The sequence below is a fragment of the Macaca nemestrina genome, chromosome 7 (assembly GCF_043159975.1).
Source record: "Macaca nemestrina isolate mMacNem1 chromosome 7, mMacNem.hap1, whole genome shotgun sequence".
Classification (NCBI taxonomy): Eukaryota; Metazoa; Chordata; class Mammalia; order Primates; family Cercopithecidae; genus Macaca; species Macaca nemestrina.
Window position 1 is genome coordinate 87003901 of NC_092131.1, and position 16940 is coordinate 87020840.

A 16940-nucleotide genomic window follows, 5' to 3' on the forward strand; every position below is an offset into this window, starting at 1 on the left:
GGGTCATTTTCCGGTTAGCCTTCGGGGTGCCCGCGTGAGAATTGGTTATATCCTGCAGCGAGTGCTGGGAGGTGCTAGTCCGCCGCGCCTTATTCGAGAGGCGTCAGGGCTGGGAGACTAGGATGTCGGACACGTGGAGCTCTATCCAGGCCCACAAGAAGCAGCTGGACTCTCTGCGGGAGAGGCTGCAGCGGAGGCGGAAGCAGGACTCGGGGCATTTGGGTGAGGCACTGGGCTGCTGGGGCCGAGGCTCAACTGGGGAGGACGGGCGGGATCCCTAGAGAAAAAGCTCCAGAGTTCCTGCCCTTTACCAAACGGCCATTTCTATAAAGCCTCGTACATTGATACTCCATCTCCCCCTTCAGCAGCACAGACCTTCGCCCTTCTGCAAGTAGTTCGCCGTTCCTCCTCACCCTGGGCCTCGGTTCTTCTTGCTCACTTCTATCGGACGGATGCTTGAGCCCCACCCTCGTCCTCCTTGCCCATTCCTCTTTAGACTGCGAGGACGTCGCCTTTGTGAGGCTTCTCAGCCCCCTATCCCACGAAGCAGCAAGAACCCCTTTTTGTTGCTGCTATGGCGCTTTGTTCCCTCAGTTACAACGACTATTTTGTAGTGGTCATTTTTTGGCACCTGTGGGTACGGTAAGCAAGGAATGAACCTTCATATCCACAGTGTCCAATTTAGTGGCCCGTACAGAGTGGCATTCGGTGTATTTGAATGAGTACCCCTACCGGCATTGTCTTAGCAATTTACATACCTAGCAGGAACCTGAAAACATTTGTGTTTGATTTCCAAACTTTTTCTCCTCTCCTGTTGCCCCTATGTCGCGATCATAAAACTTGAAGGAAATTTAAAAGATTGTTAAGTTCACTCTTATCCACTCCTTACCCCCAGGACAAACTCTGAATTATTTAAGGCAAACTAGTAACAAAGCTCTGCAAAAATAGTGACTCAATATCACCCTTGTGGTAGATTGTTCCAATATTTGTCAGTATCTTCAACTCCATCTCTAAATCTTGTCTAGATCATGTTAGGTTCATGTGCTCATATTCTGGCCCCTAGAAATAGAAGATACACTGGCAGGATCCTCTCACCTAATTAATTATCCTTTCTTAGCTACAGTGTTCATGGGTCTAACTAGACAAAAATAAGTAAGAAATTGCCCCTGTCCTCAAGAATTTTAAAAACCATAGGATTCAAAGGTAGATGCTTACAAAAAGGAATATGATAGGATATATGTATGAAACCAAACGAATGAATCTACAGTCTGTACAGTGAAGAGAAGTAACAAGAGCTGGTGTAGGTAGTGAAGCCATCAAAGCCATCATAGTGGAATTGGCACTTGAATTTGGCCTTTATGGCTATATAGGACCTAGATAATTAAAGAGGTAAGAGGGGAGGATAGTAGAGTAAGAAGTGCAAGTCATTTGATCAGGCAATAATTAGTAGTCAAGTCTCGGAGTAGTTCCTGAATTACCTAAGAGGCAGAGTTTTTTTTTTTTTTTCCTTGCTCTAGAAACTTCATTGATTTATTTATAGATACAATTTTTTGTTTTGTTTTGTTTCCCCTATTCTTTGGTTTTCTGTTTTGAAACTTTTTAAAAATGTGCATAAATGATGCCAGCGACTTTTTTTGCTTCTGTTTTTGAGATAGGGTCTCTCATCGTTGCCCAGGCTGGAGTGTAGCAGTCCTCCCAGCTCATCCTGTGAGTAGCTAGGACTACAGGGGCATGCCACCATGCCTGGCTAATTTTTAAATTTTTAATAGCGATAAGGTCTCATTATGTTGCCCAAATTTGTCTTGAACACCTGGGCTCAAGCTGTCCTCTTGCCTAAGCCTCCCAAAGTGTTTGAATTACGGGTGAGAGCCACCATATCCAGGCTATTTAATTTTCTTGTGGAATCTTTTCCCTTTCAGTAATGGCAGTTGCAAAAGGGGACCTGAGGATCAGGTAGTTGTTTGTTTCAACAGAGTGATCTGCAAAATTACTTAGTTAGTTAGAGACAGAGTCTCCCTCTGTCACCCAGGCTGGAGTGCTGTGGCATGATCATGGCTCACCGCTGCCTTGACTTCCCAGGCTCCAGCAATCCTCCCACTTCAACCTCTCAAGTAGCTGGGGCCACAGGCGTGTGCTACCACGCCCAGCTAATTTTTGTATTTTTGGTAGCCGGGGTTTCACCATGTTGCCCGGGCTGGTCTCTGAACTCCTGAGCTAAAGCAGTCCACTCGCCTTGGCCTCCCAAAGTGCTGGGATTACAGGCGTGATGAGCCACCAGGCCTGGCCTACAAAATTAACTTTTAAAAAGCCACTATATTGGTGTACTACATCATTGATTACTTTGTGTTCACGTTTCTGTCGTTTTGTAACAGACCATCCTCTGTCTGTGGTGGTGGTGGTTGTTTCTTGGTTTTAATTGTTCCTCATCATACTTATTTTTTTTCTTTTTTTTGAGACGGAGTTTTTGCTCTTGTTTCCCAGGCTGGAGTGCAATGGTGCGATCTCAGCTCACCGCAACCTCCACCTCCCAGGTTCAGGCGATTCTCCTGCCTCAGCCTCCCGAGTAGCTGGGATTACAGGAATGTGTCACCACTCCCGGCTAATTTTGTATTTTTAGTAGAGACAGGGTTTCTCCATGTTGGTCAGGCTGGTCTCGAACTCTGGACCTCAGGTGATCTGCCCCCCTCGGTTTCCCAAAGTGCTGGGATTACAGGTGTGAGCCACTGTGCCGGGCATCGTACTTCTTTATACTTTTCCATTTCTAAATTCATACTCTTTCAATGAATGATTCTAATTGTTCTTGGTCATTTTAAGCTTCATTTCATTTTTCTTTTTTGTTGTTTTTTGTTTTTTTGGGTTTTTTTTTGAGGCGGAGTTTTGCTCTTGTTGCCCAAGCTGGAGTGCAATGGCACGATTCTCCTGCCTCAGCCCCCCGAGTAGCTGGGACTACAGGTGCATGCCACCACACGTAGCTAATTTTTTTGTATTTTTAGTAGAAACGGGGTTTCACCGTGTTAGCCAGGATGCTCTTGATCTCCTGACCTCATGATCCGCCTGCCTCGGCCTCCCAAAGTGCTGGGATTACAGGCATGAGCCACTGTGCCCGGCCATTTCATTTTTCCATGATATTAGCTACATTTTGGTATTAGCCAAACTTTTTGCTGTATCAGACCTAACTACTAGAGCCTTGATACTTTCATCTAGGTCCTTGCTAAACATGTTTAATATTTTTGACACTTAAGACTGTATTCTCCCTGCATGTAAATATCCTTTTTTATGTTTATTTTTTCTTTTTTAGATATGAGTATCTCTTGACTTGTATATCTAGCTAATAATATAGCTAAGACCCTTTTTTCTGTGTGTGTGTGAGAGACAAGAATCTCATTCTGTTACCCAGGCTGGAGTTCAGTGACATGAACACAGCTCACTGCAGTCTTGACCTCAGGGCTCAAGTGATCCTCCTGCCTCAGCCTCCTCCTGAGTGGCTAGCACCACAGGTGTGCCCTGCCATGCACGTGTAATTTTTAATTTTAATTTTTTTGTAGAAACCGGGCCTTGCCATGTTGCCCAGGCTGGTCTTGGACTCTTGGGCTCAATCTGTCCTCCCACCTTGGCCTCCCAAAGTGCTGGGATTACAGACGTAATCCCAGCCTAGTTAAGACTCTTATAAAAGTATTTCTGGGGTTGTAATTAAATGTATCTTGTCTTCTGACCCAGAGCTTGATCTGACCCATCATTTGGTACTGTGGTAATAGGTAAAGATGAAACACACAAATTAAACCAGAATGTCACTGTTCTTTCTGTGTTATTTTGATTATTTCAAAGAATGTATTTTGTTGAGCTTTAGGATTCTTAGGAAACCATTGTGAAACATACTCTATCGTAAGTTTATTAATCATGTTGTCATGTAAGATACAACCCAAGACTTGATAAAAGTTCAGATTATTCCTTTCATGTCTCACCGGCAATAAAAATTTGCGTACCACATCTTGTTTTTTATAGCATTACTGAAATCTGATAATTATCGACTACTGAACTCAGTGTCAAAAGACAAGGATAGAAAATGAACTAAAATGTATCCATATCATTAATAGTGGAAAATACTGTGGGCAAAATATTGGGAGACCTTCGTTAGATTGGCATTTTTATCATTCATTCATTCATTCATTCATTCATTTATTTATTTATTTATTGAGATGGAGTTTTGCTCTTGTTACCCAGGCTGGAGTGCAGTGGTGCTATCTCAGCTCACTGCAATGTCTGCCTCCTGGGTTCAAGCAGTTCTCTTGCCTCAGCCTCCCGAGTAGCTATGATTACAGGTGTCCACAGCCTTTGGAAGGCTAAGGCGGGTGGATCACCTGAGGTCAGGAGTTCAAGACCAGCCTGGCCAACATGGCGAAACCCTGTCTCTACTAAAAATACAAAAATTAGCTAGGTTTGGTGGCAGGTGCCTGTTGTATGTACTACAGGCACATACAACCTTGCCCAGCTAATTTTTTGTATTTTTTGGGCAAAACACCCAACAGGTTTTTTAGGTTGCTTAGGTTGGTCTTGGACTCTTGGGCTCAAGTGATCCTCCCTCCTCAGCCTCCCAAAGTGCTGGGATTATAGGCATAAGTCTCCATGCCTGGCCTCCTTCCTTTTTAAGGATAAATAATATTCCACTGTATGTATATAACACATTTTGTTCGTTCATCCATGGGTGGGCGTTTGGGTTACTTCCACCTTTTGGCTATCGTAAATAATGCTGCTATGAACCTGGGTGTATGAATATCTCTTTGAGACCCTGCTTTAATTCTTTTTGGCGTATATCGAAAAGTGGAATTGCTGGATCATATCGTAATTCTATTTTTGATTTTGAGGAAGCACCATGCCAATGGGTGTGATATCTCATGTTGGTAAAGTATATCTTTTTTTAAAAAAAATTACCTAAAAAAAATCTTTAATTGAAACAAACTAGATTTGGCCAGGTTTAGCACATAGTAAATATGTGAACTGCTCCAGTATATTTCATGAGATTGAGATGTGCATATAAATGTTGACATGTTTAAGGATTCAGCAAATTAGTAATCTGACCATATTAATTTCAGTGGTCCTCTTAATTAAAGGGTAAATCAAGTATTATGTATTAGTTTGCTGAACCCAACACATTATTTTCGTTAGATTAGAAGCAGAGTGTCAGTGTAGTTGCAGCAGAGCAGAGGCATTGAGTAAGTGTGTTGAATAAATAAATGAATGAATACCTTATGAAGGATTTGGAACCCAGGGATTCGGAATCATTTTCTGGACAGTAACTGGTTTTAGGGATGATAAAACTTTTCCCCAAATGTCTGTATACATACAAAACTTTGCACGTGAAAAGTTTACAGAATTTCACGTGAATAACAATTGTATTAATCAGCAGTTAAGTTTTATCCATCATATTAAACAAAAGCTCCGTCTTCCCAATAACCTTAAAAGAGGTATTTTCAGCTCTAATATTCTGAATGTAATGTGGGAGGAGAAAAACCTCCCAGGAGGTGTTATTAATACAAGGATTAATAACCAAAATTATATCACCAGATATTGGAATGAGCAGTATTAAATCAGTCAAATTACCAATGAGAAAAGTCAATATCAAGTCATAGGTACTTAAATATTTATGTTAACGTGGTTCTTTTTTTCTTTTTTTTTGAGATAGAGTCTTCCTCTGTTGCCCAGGCTGGAGTGCAGTGGCACAATCTCGGCTCACTGCAGCCTCTGCCTCCTGGGTTCAAGCAATTCCCTGCCTCAGCCTCCTGAGTAGCTAGGATTACAGGCATCTGCCATCACGCCCGGCTAATTTTTTTTGTATTTTTAGTAGAGACAGGGTTTCATCATGTTGGCCAGGCTGGTCTTGAAATCCTGAACTCGTGATCCACCTGCTTCGGCCTCCCAAAGTGCTGGGATTACCGGCATGAGCTACCGTGCCCAGCCTAACATGGTTCTTTTTTATAGATTTCTCACTTAAAAATTTTCTCACTTCTTAATTACTTAGAGAACATCTAAATTCGCTTACTAACTGGAGAAACTGAAAATGAAAGAAGAAATGGGTGAGAGTGGAATCCTCCCACCTCAGCCTGCTGGGACTATAGGCACAGGCCACCATGTGTGGCTAATTTTAAAAAAATGTTTCTGTAGAGACACTAGGTTTCACCATGTTCCCCTGGCTGGTCTGGAACTCCTGGGCTCAAGTGATCCTCCCACCATGGCCCCTTAGAGTGCTGGGATTACAGATAGAAGGCACACACCAAGCCCTGAGTCAGATTTTAATAAATTCAGTTTCCATTAGAGTGGAAATTTTTCAAATTAATGAATTATTTATTTATATTTTTTGAGACAGAGTCTTGCTCTGTCGCCCCATCTGGAGTGCAGTGGCATGAACTTGGCTCACTGTAGCCTCTGCCTCCTGGGTTCAAGCAATTCTCCTGCCTCAGCCTCCTGAGTAGCTGGGATTATAGGCTTGCGCCACCACCCCCAGCTAATTTTTTTTTTTTTTTTTTTTTTTTTGTATTTTAGTAGAGATGGGGTTTCACCATGTTGGCCAGGCTGGTCTCGAAATCCTCACCTCAAGTGATCCGCCCACCTCAGCCTCCCAGAGTGCTGGGATTACAGGTGTGAGCCACAGTGCCTTGCCAGAGTAGAAATATTTAAGTAAACAAAATATTTCTAAATGTAAACTAATGGCCTACTTATTTTATTTAGCAATTTCAGTTCAGGTACTAGGAGTTTAATATTTCATCTATATTTTAATTAAATAACCACAGATATTAGGCTTTCTCAAAGGTAACATTTTGTCCTAATTTTAGTTTCTCAAATCTTATTAAGGTTATGATGGCCACCCAGCTTGTGAAGTAATAGATGATAACAATATAGTCAGGAAATACCATTTGGTAACCAAGGCTTCAGCAAAGTATTAAGATTTTTGTGATTGTGAGTGTTACAGGTAACACTGTTGGCCCCCAACATTGTCATTTTGTACACTTTGTTGATCAATGGCCTGAATTCATTAAAATTCACACTACATGCCTCAAAAAGAATATTGGATCCCAGCCTAGGTTGTTGAGTATATTCCTGGCCTTTATTAAAATGTAGGTTGATAGAAAGGTGGTAGGGATATTTAAATCTATCATGCTGCTAATTTACTTTCTTTGTAGCACAACAAGGATATGGAATTAGGAAAACATTACTCACCCAATAGAGAAAAGGTAGATAGAAAATCCAGTATTGACAAAACAGTTAATGCTTTAGTATGATTGAGGATAGGTAATCTAGTGCTAAAGTTGGTCAGAGAATTTCCTGCACAAAATGAAAGATCTGTGTATGGGAATGCCAGAGAATTTGACTTCTCAGAAATATATAGACAACAGCGGTTGCCTTTTTTCATTTTTACTTCTCTTCATTCTTAGATCTACGGAATCCAGAGGCAGCATTGTCTCCAACCTTCCGTAGTGACAGCCCAGTGCCTACTGCACCCACCTCTGGTGGCCCTAAGCCCAGCACAGCTTCAGCAGTTCCTGAATTAGCTACAGATCCTGAGTTAGAGAAGAAGTTGCTACACCACCTCTCTGATCTGGCCTTAACATTGCCCACTGATGCTGTGTCCATCTGTCTTGCCATCTCCACGGTAATGACCTGACAGAGTTAGGATTTACAACTTATTTTCAGTTCCGGGTCAGTGTCTTATTGCCCCTACCTCCCCTTCTTCTCTAGCCAGATGCTCCTGCCACTCAAGATGGGGTAGAAAGCCTCCTGCAGAAGTTTGCAGCTCAGGAGTTGATTGAGGTAAAGCGAGGTCTCCTACAAGACGATGCACATCCTACTCTTGTGACCTATGCTGACCATTCCAAGCTCTCTGCCATGATGGGTGCTGTGGCAGAAAAGAAGGGCCCTGGGGAGGTAGCAGGGACTGTCACAGGGCAGAAGCGGCGTGCAGAACAGGACTCAACTACAGTAGCTGCCTTTGCCAGTTCATTAGCCTCTGGTCTGAGCTCTTCAGCATCAGAACCAGCAAAGGAGCCAGCCAAGAAATCAAGGAAACATGCTGCCTCAGATGTTGATCTGGAGATAGAGAGCCTTCTGAACCAACAGTCCACCAAGGAACAACAGAGCAAGAAGGTAGGGGTCATGTGAAAATACTCTCACAATATGCTCTTAATTATAGCTTTGTTTGACAGGGATTTACCCCTAGGGCAAGGAACTGTTTTTAGAATTGAGAGTTTACAGTGGTTCTCAACCGGGGATGATTCCCTGCTGCCCAACTCCCAGGGGATCTGGTAATGTCTGGAGACATTTTTATTATCACACATGGGGGAGTGCTATTGGCATCTAGTGGGTAGAGGCCAGGGATGGTTGTTAAACATCCTACAGTGCATAGTAGGACAAACCCCCACAACAAACAGTTGTCTGTCCCAAAGTGTCAATAATGCCAGTGTCGACAAATTCTGATTTAGATAATCTGTCATTGAATCTGAAAGAATTGGATCAAGAGAAGAGGAATCCAAATATATAGAAATATAGGGAGATATTTCTCCCTATAGAAATATCTGGAGAGGAATACTAGACCAGTTATAGAAATTGATTAAATAATGTGAATTGGTTCTGAGTATAAGTATTGGCCTGACATGAGTTCTTATCTGTTTGGTACTTCTAGTGCGTAAGTTTGAACAAGTTAATTAACTTCTCTTGAGCCTTAGTCTTTTCATCTGTAATGTGAAGATAATACCAGCATATCCTGCCTTATAGAATTGAATAGACTCTGAGCTAAAAAGTAAAGTGTTTAGCACTATACTTTTTAGTTCAGCACCCAGTAAATATGTTTTTTTGTAGAAGGAATGCCTTCCTGGGGAGGGGACGTTAATATAATGCTTAGCAGTAGGAACCAGGCCTCTTCCATTTTAATTTCATCCCAAATGCATATTTGTCAGGAAGGACTGAACCCCTAACAAATCTCTTATCTGAAGGCTCCAATTTTCCAATATTAAGTTAGCTAATTTAGGGCTAGGCACAATGGCTCATTCCTGTAATCTCAACACTTTGGGAGGCCGAGGTGGGAGGATCACCTGAGGCGAGGTGTTCAAGACCAGCCTGGGCAAAATAGTGAGACCCTATCCCCACAAAAAGTAAAGTAATTAAAACATTAGCTGGCATGGTGTCTTGCACCTGTATTCCCAGCTACAACTGAAGGCTGAGCTGGGAGGATCACTTGAGCCTGGGAGTTCAGTGGGAGAAACAGTGAGTTATGATTACACCACTGCACTCTGGCCTGGGTGACAGCAAGATCCCATCTCTTAAAAAAAAAAAAAAGTTAGCTGATTTATCTCTTGTAAGACATTAATGTCAAAAATAATTTGCAGAGTTGGTCTAAGAGCCAGTTTGATCTACAAGACATTTTAAGTCCAAGGGTACTTCTGTCACAGGTCAGTCAGGAGATCCTAGAGCTATTAAATACTACAACAGCCAAGGAACAATCCATTGTTGAAAAATTTCGCTCTCGAGGTCGGGCCCAAGTGCAAGAATTCTGTGACTATGGAACCAAGGAGGAGTGCATGAAAGCCAGTGATGCTGATCGACCCTGTCGCAAGCTGCACTTCAGGTCTCTTGGAAGGGAATGAGGTGGGATGGGTTTGTCAGAAGCAGCCATTCCTTTTCAGCATATTCTTTCCAGTCATTGGGGTTCTGTCTGTAATCTTACTTAGTTTATGGTTTGTGTAAGTACTCCAGACCCTGAAGGTATACTTTCAGAAGTGCATTGTGAGGGAAGAATACAGGCTGTACTCCCAAATAACGTTTTTTTTTTTTTTTTTTTTTTTTTTTTTTTTTTTTTTTTTTTTTAAAGAAAAAGCTCCCTCCTTAGAATAACAAGGTATGTCTGTCTCTCAGCCACAGTGAAAGTTAAAGTACTCTGAAAGCAGGATAATCTTAGGAGAAAAGGAACCTGAACTCTTAGGTCAGTGTTTTATTCTGTTCTAACCAACTAAGTCCCCTGCACTGCTTGCCTTCCAGTGGTAAAACAGGAAACCCAGTCTTTACTGAGAGATGAATTACAATTGTTCTGTAGTATGAATTACGGATTTCCATGCTACCTGCCTCCCTTAAAACTCTTGGAGAAAGCTCTAGCAATAGAATTAGGGGAGGGTAATAAAATAGGAGAATTTTGAAATCATTTGGAATTTTAACTGTTGGATGTACGTCTGGAGCACAATCTTGATTCTCCCTTTTTATTTTCCCAGACGAATTATCAATAAACACACTGATGAGTCTTTAGGTGACTGCTCTTTCCTTAATACATGTTTCCACATGGATACCTGCAAGTATGTTCACTATGAAATTGATGCTTGCATGGATTCTGAGGCCCTTGGCAGCAAAGACCACACGCCAAGCCAGGAGCTTGCTCTTACACAGAGTGTCGGAGGTGATTCCAGTGCAGACCGACTCTTCCCACCTCAGGTACCTGTCTGCTCAGAAAACTCGTCTCAACTTATAGATTTTGAGTAGGGCAACCATACACGTTAAGAAAGCAGAGCATAATTCAGCAATCTTGTTTTGCTTATTGGGAATGGAGGGGGATAGATAAGCTTGTAAGGGAATAGGAAAAATCAAATGGAAAAGAGGGACTCGGGCCATGAATCTGAGAGTTAAAGTAGGGAAGATGACCAAATACCACTTTATGCAGTGGATCTGTTGTGATATCCGCTACCTGGACGTCAGTATATTGGGCAAGTTTGCAGTTGTGATGGCTGACCCACCCTGGGATATTCACATGGAGCTGCCCTATGGGACCCTGACAGATGATGAGATGCGCAGGCTCAACATACCCGTACTACAGGATGATGGCTTTCTCTTCCTCTGGGTCACAGGCAGGTAATGCAATTCAGTTATGTAGGTATGGACAGATACAGTACAGAGTGAATACTGAGTAGGAGATAAAATCCTGGGTTTTCGTAGCCCTACTATTAAATGTATGACTGGTTTAGTCTTTTTTTCCGGGGGACAGTCTTACTCTGTTGCCCAGGCTGGAGTGCAGTGGTGTGATCTCAGCTCACTGCAACCTCGGCCTCCCGGGTTCAAGCAATTCTCCTGCCTCAGTCTCCTGAGTAGCTGGGATTACAGGCACGTGCCACCATGCCCAGCTAATTTTTTCTTTTTGTATTTTTAGTAGAAACTGGGTTTCACCGTGTTAGCCAGGATGGTGTCTATCTCCTGACCTTGTGATCCACTCACCTCGGGCTCCCAAAGTGCTGGGATTACAGGCGTGAGCCACCACACCCAGCCAGTCTTTTTTTCTAGTGAGTCCTAATGCCCATTTACAATGCAAATTATACCCTGAATATATATTTAACTTTACATTTGTTCTTTGAGAAAGGTACTGTTTTATCTTTTCATTCTTAGATCCACCATGCTGCTTTTAGTGTTGTGCATGTAAATGTTCACTGAATGTCTACTGAAAAGGTGTTTATGGTGTTTTTAACGCATCATATATTTTGAAGGAAAAAAAATAAGGGCATACAAATAGTTGTTCAACTCATTTCTTCCTAGGGCCATGGAGTTGGGGAGAGAATGTCTAAACCTCTGGGGGTAAGTAGTGGTTGTGTTGCTTTCTTTGGAGGGTAATACTGTTATAGTGAGATACATGTTTTCTTCTCCCAGAGTATTCTGTGATTCCTTTTTTTTTTTTTTTTTTTTCTTTTTTTTTTTTTTTTTGAGACGGAGTCTCGCTCTGCTGCCCAGGCTGGAGTGCAGTGGCCGGATCTCAGCTCACTGCAAGCTCCGCCTCCCGGGTTCACACCATTCTCCTGCCTCAGCCTCCCGAGTAGCTGGGACTACAGGCGCCCACAACCACGCCCGGCTAATTTTTTGTATTTTTAGTAGAGACGGGGTTTCACCGTGGTCTCGATCTCCTGACCTTGTGATCCGCCCGCCTCGGCCTCCCAAAGTGCTGGGATTACAGGCGTGAGCCACCGCGCCCGGCCGATTCCTTGCTTCTATAAATGGTACTACCCCTAAACTGTACGTTTGGCTAAAACTCTAGTTCTTTTTTATGCCCCACAGGTATGAACGGGTAGATGAAATTATTTGGGTGAAGACAAATCAACTGCAACGCATCATTCGGACAGGCCGTACAGGTCACTGGTTGAACCATGGGAAGGAACACTGCTTGGTGAGCAGCAGTGGGGCCCAATTCAATAGGTGGAGCACAAAAGAAGAATCATTTGATTTCTTACTGAGAAAAAGTTCAAAAGGTGGTTTCATAAGGTAATCTGTTATCTGTGGTGAGCAGGTTGGTGTCAAAGGAAATCCCCAAGGCTTCAACCAGGGTCTGGATTGTGATGTGATCGTAGCTGAGGTATGTGCTTCCCAGGCGTCCAAAGCTTCCACATTTCTGTTGGTATCAGTTATTCATGTTGGGTGTATTCTCATCCCAGATTTTTCTCATTTAGATCATAAACATAATAGAAGGGGCTAGAATTGCAATCTTGTGTAACTTAAAAAGCAGCTACTTTTATTTCCTAGGTTCGTTCCACCAGTCATAAACCCGATGAAATCTATGGCATGATTGAAAGACTATCTCCCGGCACTCGCAAGATTGAGTTATTTGGACGACCACACAATGTGCAACCCAACTGGTAAGGTGACCAGAGAACAGGCTAGTCCTCAAGGGGCTATTACTTATGATTAAGGACATAACTTAGTAGAGCTTCACACTGTATTCCACTAGTCCATAAATGAGCTTCAGAGGATTCATAAGCCACTTAAGCTTGTATTTAAACTGTTTTATGAGATTCTACAAATATTCATTAGAAACTCAACAGGTTCTAGGACCCAAAGCACTGCTCCCTAGGGTTTCTGTTCTCTTCACAACCTAAGGATCTTCCTCAGCCATTCTGTGATGTATTGAATCTGCCCCCTGGTGGTTATCAAGTTATCTATTTAATCTGTCAATAATTACATCTTTCACCCCTTTAATAGAGCTTAAAACACATGCTGCTAGCATTTTGCTTATCCAAAGAGTACTCCCTGGTAGCAGCAACTCTGTGAAGCAGGCCTGGCTGAGCCTTAGTTACTAACCCTCAGATAATACAGATCCAGTCTATTTTAACACCAGAATCTATGCCAATTCTGAACTAGTCATTCTGCCATATACTATTCTAATGTTAAGTTCTTTTTACAAGAATTGGCATATTTAATATGATGATAGGCAGTCTTCACTTGGTATGCATTTTTTAACACTATTAAACCCTCTAATTCCAGGATTTCTGGTTTGCTCCTCCTTTTCCCGTTTCAGGATCACCCTTGGAAACCAACTGGATGGGATCCACCTGCTAGACCCAGATGTGGTTGCACGGTTCAAGCAAAGGTACCCAGATGGTATCATCTCTAAACCTAAGAATTTATAGAAGTACTTCCTTACAGAGCTAAGAATCCATAGCCATGGCTCTATAAACTAAACCTGAAGAGTGATATTTGTACAATAGCTTTCTTCTTTATTTAAATAAACATTTGTATTGTAGTTGGGATTCTGAAGTCCATTCTGGCTCTGCCACTTAACAGGGTGTAATCTTGTGCAACTCATCTCTCAGTATTTCTTATATGTGAAATGGGAGTATTACCTCATGGGGTTGCTGTGAGGGTTCAAACTAAATGAGTGCATGGGAAACATTAAAATGATCATTATAGGCTAGGCACGGTAGCTCACACCTGTAATCCCAGCACTTTGGAAAGCCAAGGTAGGAGGGTAACTGTAGCCCAGGAGTTCAAGACTAGCCTGGGCAAAATAGTGAGACCCCATCTCTACCCCCACCCTCCAAAATCATTAAAAAAACAGGAATGCAGGCTGGTTGCAGAGGCTCACACCTGTAATCCCAGCACTTTGGGAGGCCGAGGTGGGCGGACCACAAAGTCAGGAGTTCAAGACCAGCCTGGCCAACATGGTGAAACCCTGTCTCTACTAAAAATACAAAAAATCAGCTGGGCGTAGTGGCAGGCGCCTGTAATCCCAGCTACTCGGGAGGCTGATGCAGGAGAATTGCTTGAACCTGGGAGGCAGAGGTTCAGTGAGCTGAGATCGCACCACTGCACTCCAGCCCGGGTGACAGAGTGAGGCTGTCTCAAAAAACAAAACAAAACAAAACCCCACAGAAAACAGGAATGCATAGGATAAAACTATGTACATGGTTGGTTGAGGAGGAGGTTCTCTAGGAGAGCGTTTCCTGTTTTACAGACAGTAAAAATTTGAGTTTTATTTAAGGTTATCACCACTTGGACTATCGTGCTGTAAACTTCTGCTTATGCTGTTACAACTAGGTGGCTTTTCTGTTTTTCATTAGATTATGTCCAAGAAATAATGATAGATCTATGATCTTTTGAAGATATTGCATCAAACACAAGTGAATAAAACTTTAGACTTTGGTAAAACCTCTTACTAATGATGTAGTTTTGCCTCTTAGATTCATGAATTGTGATAACTCAGATAAGGATGGTAACTGCAGAAATAATATATATATAAAGAGAAACTCCTGGGTGATGTCATTTTCCATGTGGCCCAGTGTGCCTGTGTTGAAAAGTTTTGTTCTCAAAGCAGTGTATTGATGTGATAATGGGGAATAACATTTTTTTTTTAAGAGGGAACCTTTAATATAATCTTTTAGCCCTTTTAAAATGGATACAGTGGCGTTTTCTCCTAGGCTCAAAGCTGAGTACACTCCTGTAATTTTAATAATATTTTAGGCAAGTCCTATGACAATTATACCAACAAGTTTCTTCAACCCCACCACCACCCCTACCATACCTATGCTTTGCTTGCCCATACTCCCTTCACCCTTTCCTCTGCTATTACCACTGGTATTTCTGCTTGTGGTTGAAAATAAAAAGCATCTCCAGATTGCAGCAAATTCAGTGGCCCTGCTCCACAGCCTGGCCTCTGCTGAAGGAAGAAAAGGGGTGAAACATGAATAGCCATCATGGGTTGTGATCAGGCACTACCAGAAGCCCAGCTTGTGTTTCAAAAACAGGCTCTTGAACATGTTCCCAGAAGATAACTCTTCACTGGCTTGGAGAACAGGAAGGACTATTTCACAAACACCACTGTGTTTGAATTTCTAGAGGCTACCCAGGCCAAGAATACATCCCTAAGAGAGAAAAAGACACACAAACAGAATTATAACAAACTGAAACAGAATTACAGCCTACTTTTTTTTTTTTTTTTTTTTTTTTTTTGAGATGGACCTCCCGGGTTCATGCCATTCTCCTGCCTCAGCCTCCCGAGCAGCTGGGACTACAGGCGCCTGCCACCACGTCCGGCTAATTTTTTGTATTTTTAGTAGAGACGGAGTTTCACAGTGTTAGCCAGGATGGTCTCGATCTCCTGACCTTGTGATCCACCCGCCTCGACCTCTGAAAGTGCTGGGATTACAGGTGTGAGCCACCACGCCCAGTCGCTACATTCTTTTTATCTGTCTTTTTTTTATTTTTATTTTTATTTTGAGACAGAGTCTCGCTGTTGCCCAGGCTAGAGTGCAGTGGCATTATCTCCTTGGCTCACTGCAACCTCCGTCTCCCAGGGTCAAGAGATTCTCCTGCCTCAGCCTCCTGAGTAGCTGGGACTATAGGCGCCTGCCACCATGCCCAGCTAATTTTTGTATTTGTAGTAGAGATGGGGTTTCACCACACTGGCCCAGCTGGATTTTTTTAATCAGTCTTAAGCAAATAGGTTCCCAGATAATTTCCTGCAGCATATGGTTAGATAGTACCACCTTAGAAATATAAGAACAGTGGGCTTAAAAGTCAGAAGTAGAGGCAATGCTAATTTACTGTAGAGTTTTTGAAATAGGAAATAGAAATGCCTTGTCCTACAGCTATAGGTAATTCCCAGAGAAATTTGGGGAAAGGGGTAAAATCTTCCAAATTTCTCCCCATTTCCCTCACAAATTGCAAATTATCATATGCTACTTTCCACTTACCATTTCTCCCCAAATTCTAATTCCCTAAGTCTGATTTGCACTAAGGATTGAAAAGCTAGTATTTGCAAACACTAACAGCCTAATGTATTATCACATTTTTAAAGAGCATAGAGAGGTATGTGGTAACTGAAAAATGTGAACTGCTGATTACGTCATCTTTGGCTATGTGGCAAATGTAAGCTCTTACGCAGGGGCGCTTTTCTAGTACGCCAGATAGACATACAGCAACCTACTCTACCTAAAGTAAGGTGACACTGAGATGTTGATTTTATGCTCAAGATTACCATGTTTCCCAACAGAATTAATTGACCAGTATCTGAATTATAAAAGGGGGAACTGTAAGCTCACCTGCAATGCTTCACCACACACTCATTGCTGCAGTATTCATTGTCCCAGTCCTTACTCACAATGGGAGGGTTCTCACAACCAGACCTCACACATCGAGGCTGGGGTGAGAGTGCCACAGGAGACCCACTCACCAATTCAACATCCATCTGAGAAGGAGACTCAACCTGTGAGAGGAAGAGAGTACCAAAGTGGATTAAATTGCTCCCTGCCTAGCTAGCTAGTTGAAACCAATGAAGCAAAAGGTATTACAATTCCTCACACTGGGGGTAAAACTGGAGAAGGTGAGTTCTTGGTCTCCCCCTCAACAGTCTAGCTTCAGAACTTTGCCAAGCAGAATGATGGAAGATTTTTCCCATCAGGAGAAAGGTGGGCATGTGGTAATGCTTTTTTTCCCCCTTAAGCCTGGCTAGTCAAGTATAGTACTGGGAATAAAGAGGTAGTCCTTTTTTTGTTTTTTTTGAGACGGAGTCCTGCTCTGTCTCCCAGGCTGGAGTGCAGTGGCGCGATCTCGGCTCACTGCAAGCTCCGCCTCCCCAGTTCATGCCATTCTCCTGCCTCAGCCTCCTGAGTAGCTGGGATTACAGGCACCTGCCACGACGCCTGGCTAATTTTTTG

At 42.6% G+C, this 16940-nt stretch overlaps 2 protein-coding genes across 2 annotated transcripts in view; one reads left to right on the forward strand and one right to left on the reverse strand.

Annotated features, from left to right (window-relative positions):
• LOC105496584 (methyltransferase 3, N6-adenosine-methyltransferase complex catalytic subunit) lies at positions 1 to 13535 on the forward strand. The gene is made up of 11 exons (XM_011767142.3): positions 1 to 222; positions 7428 to 7645; positions 7732 to 8136; positions 9438 to 9613; positions 10251 to 10467; positions 10694 to 10881; positions 11557 to 11595; positions 12070 to 12178; positions 12299 to 12364; positions 12532 to 12644; positions 13304 to 13535. The coding sequence occupies exons 1-11, from the start codon at positions 123 to 125 to the stop codon at positions 13413 to 13415; spliced, it is 1743 nt and encodes a 580-aa protein (XP_011765444.2). The 5' UTR covers positions 1 to 122; the 3' UTR covers positions 13416 to 13535.
• The window catches only part of LOC105496585 (TOX high mobility group box family member 4), a 22985-nt gene continuing 17597 nt past the window's right edge, over positions 11553 to 16940 (reverse strand). Inside the window, exons 8-9 of the mRNA XM_011767143.3 lie at positions 16326 to 16489; positions 11553 to 15146 (exon numbers count right to left, since the gene is read on the reverse strand). Coding sequence (XP_011765445.1) covers positions 15086 to 15146; positions 16326 to 16489 — 225 coding nt within the window. The 3' untranslated portion in view covers positions 11553 to 15085. The remainder of the gene's footprint in view (positions 15147 to 16325; positions 16490 to 16940) is intronic.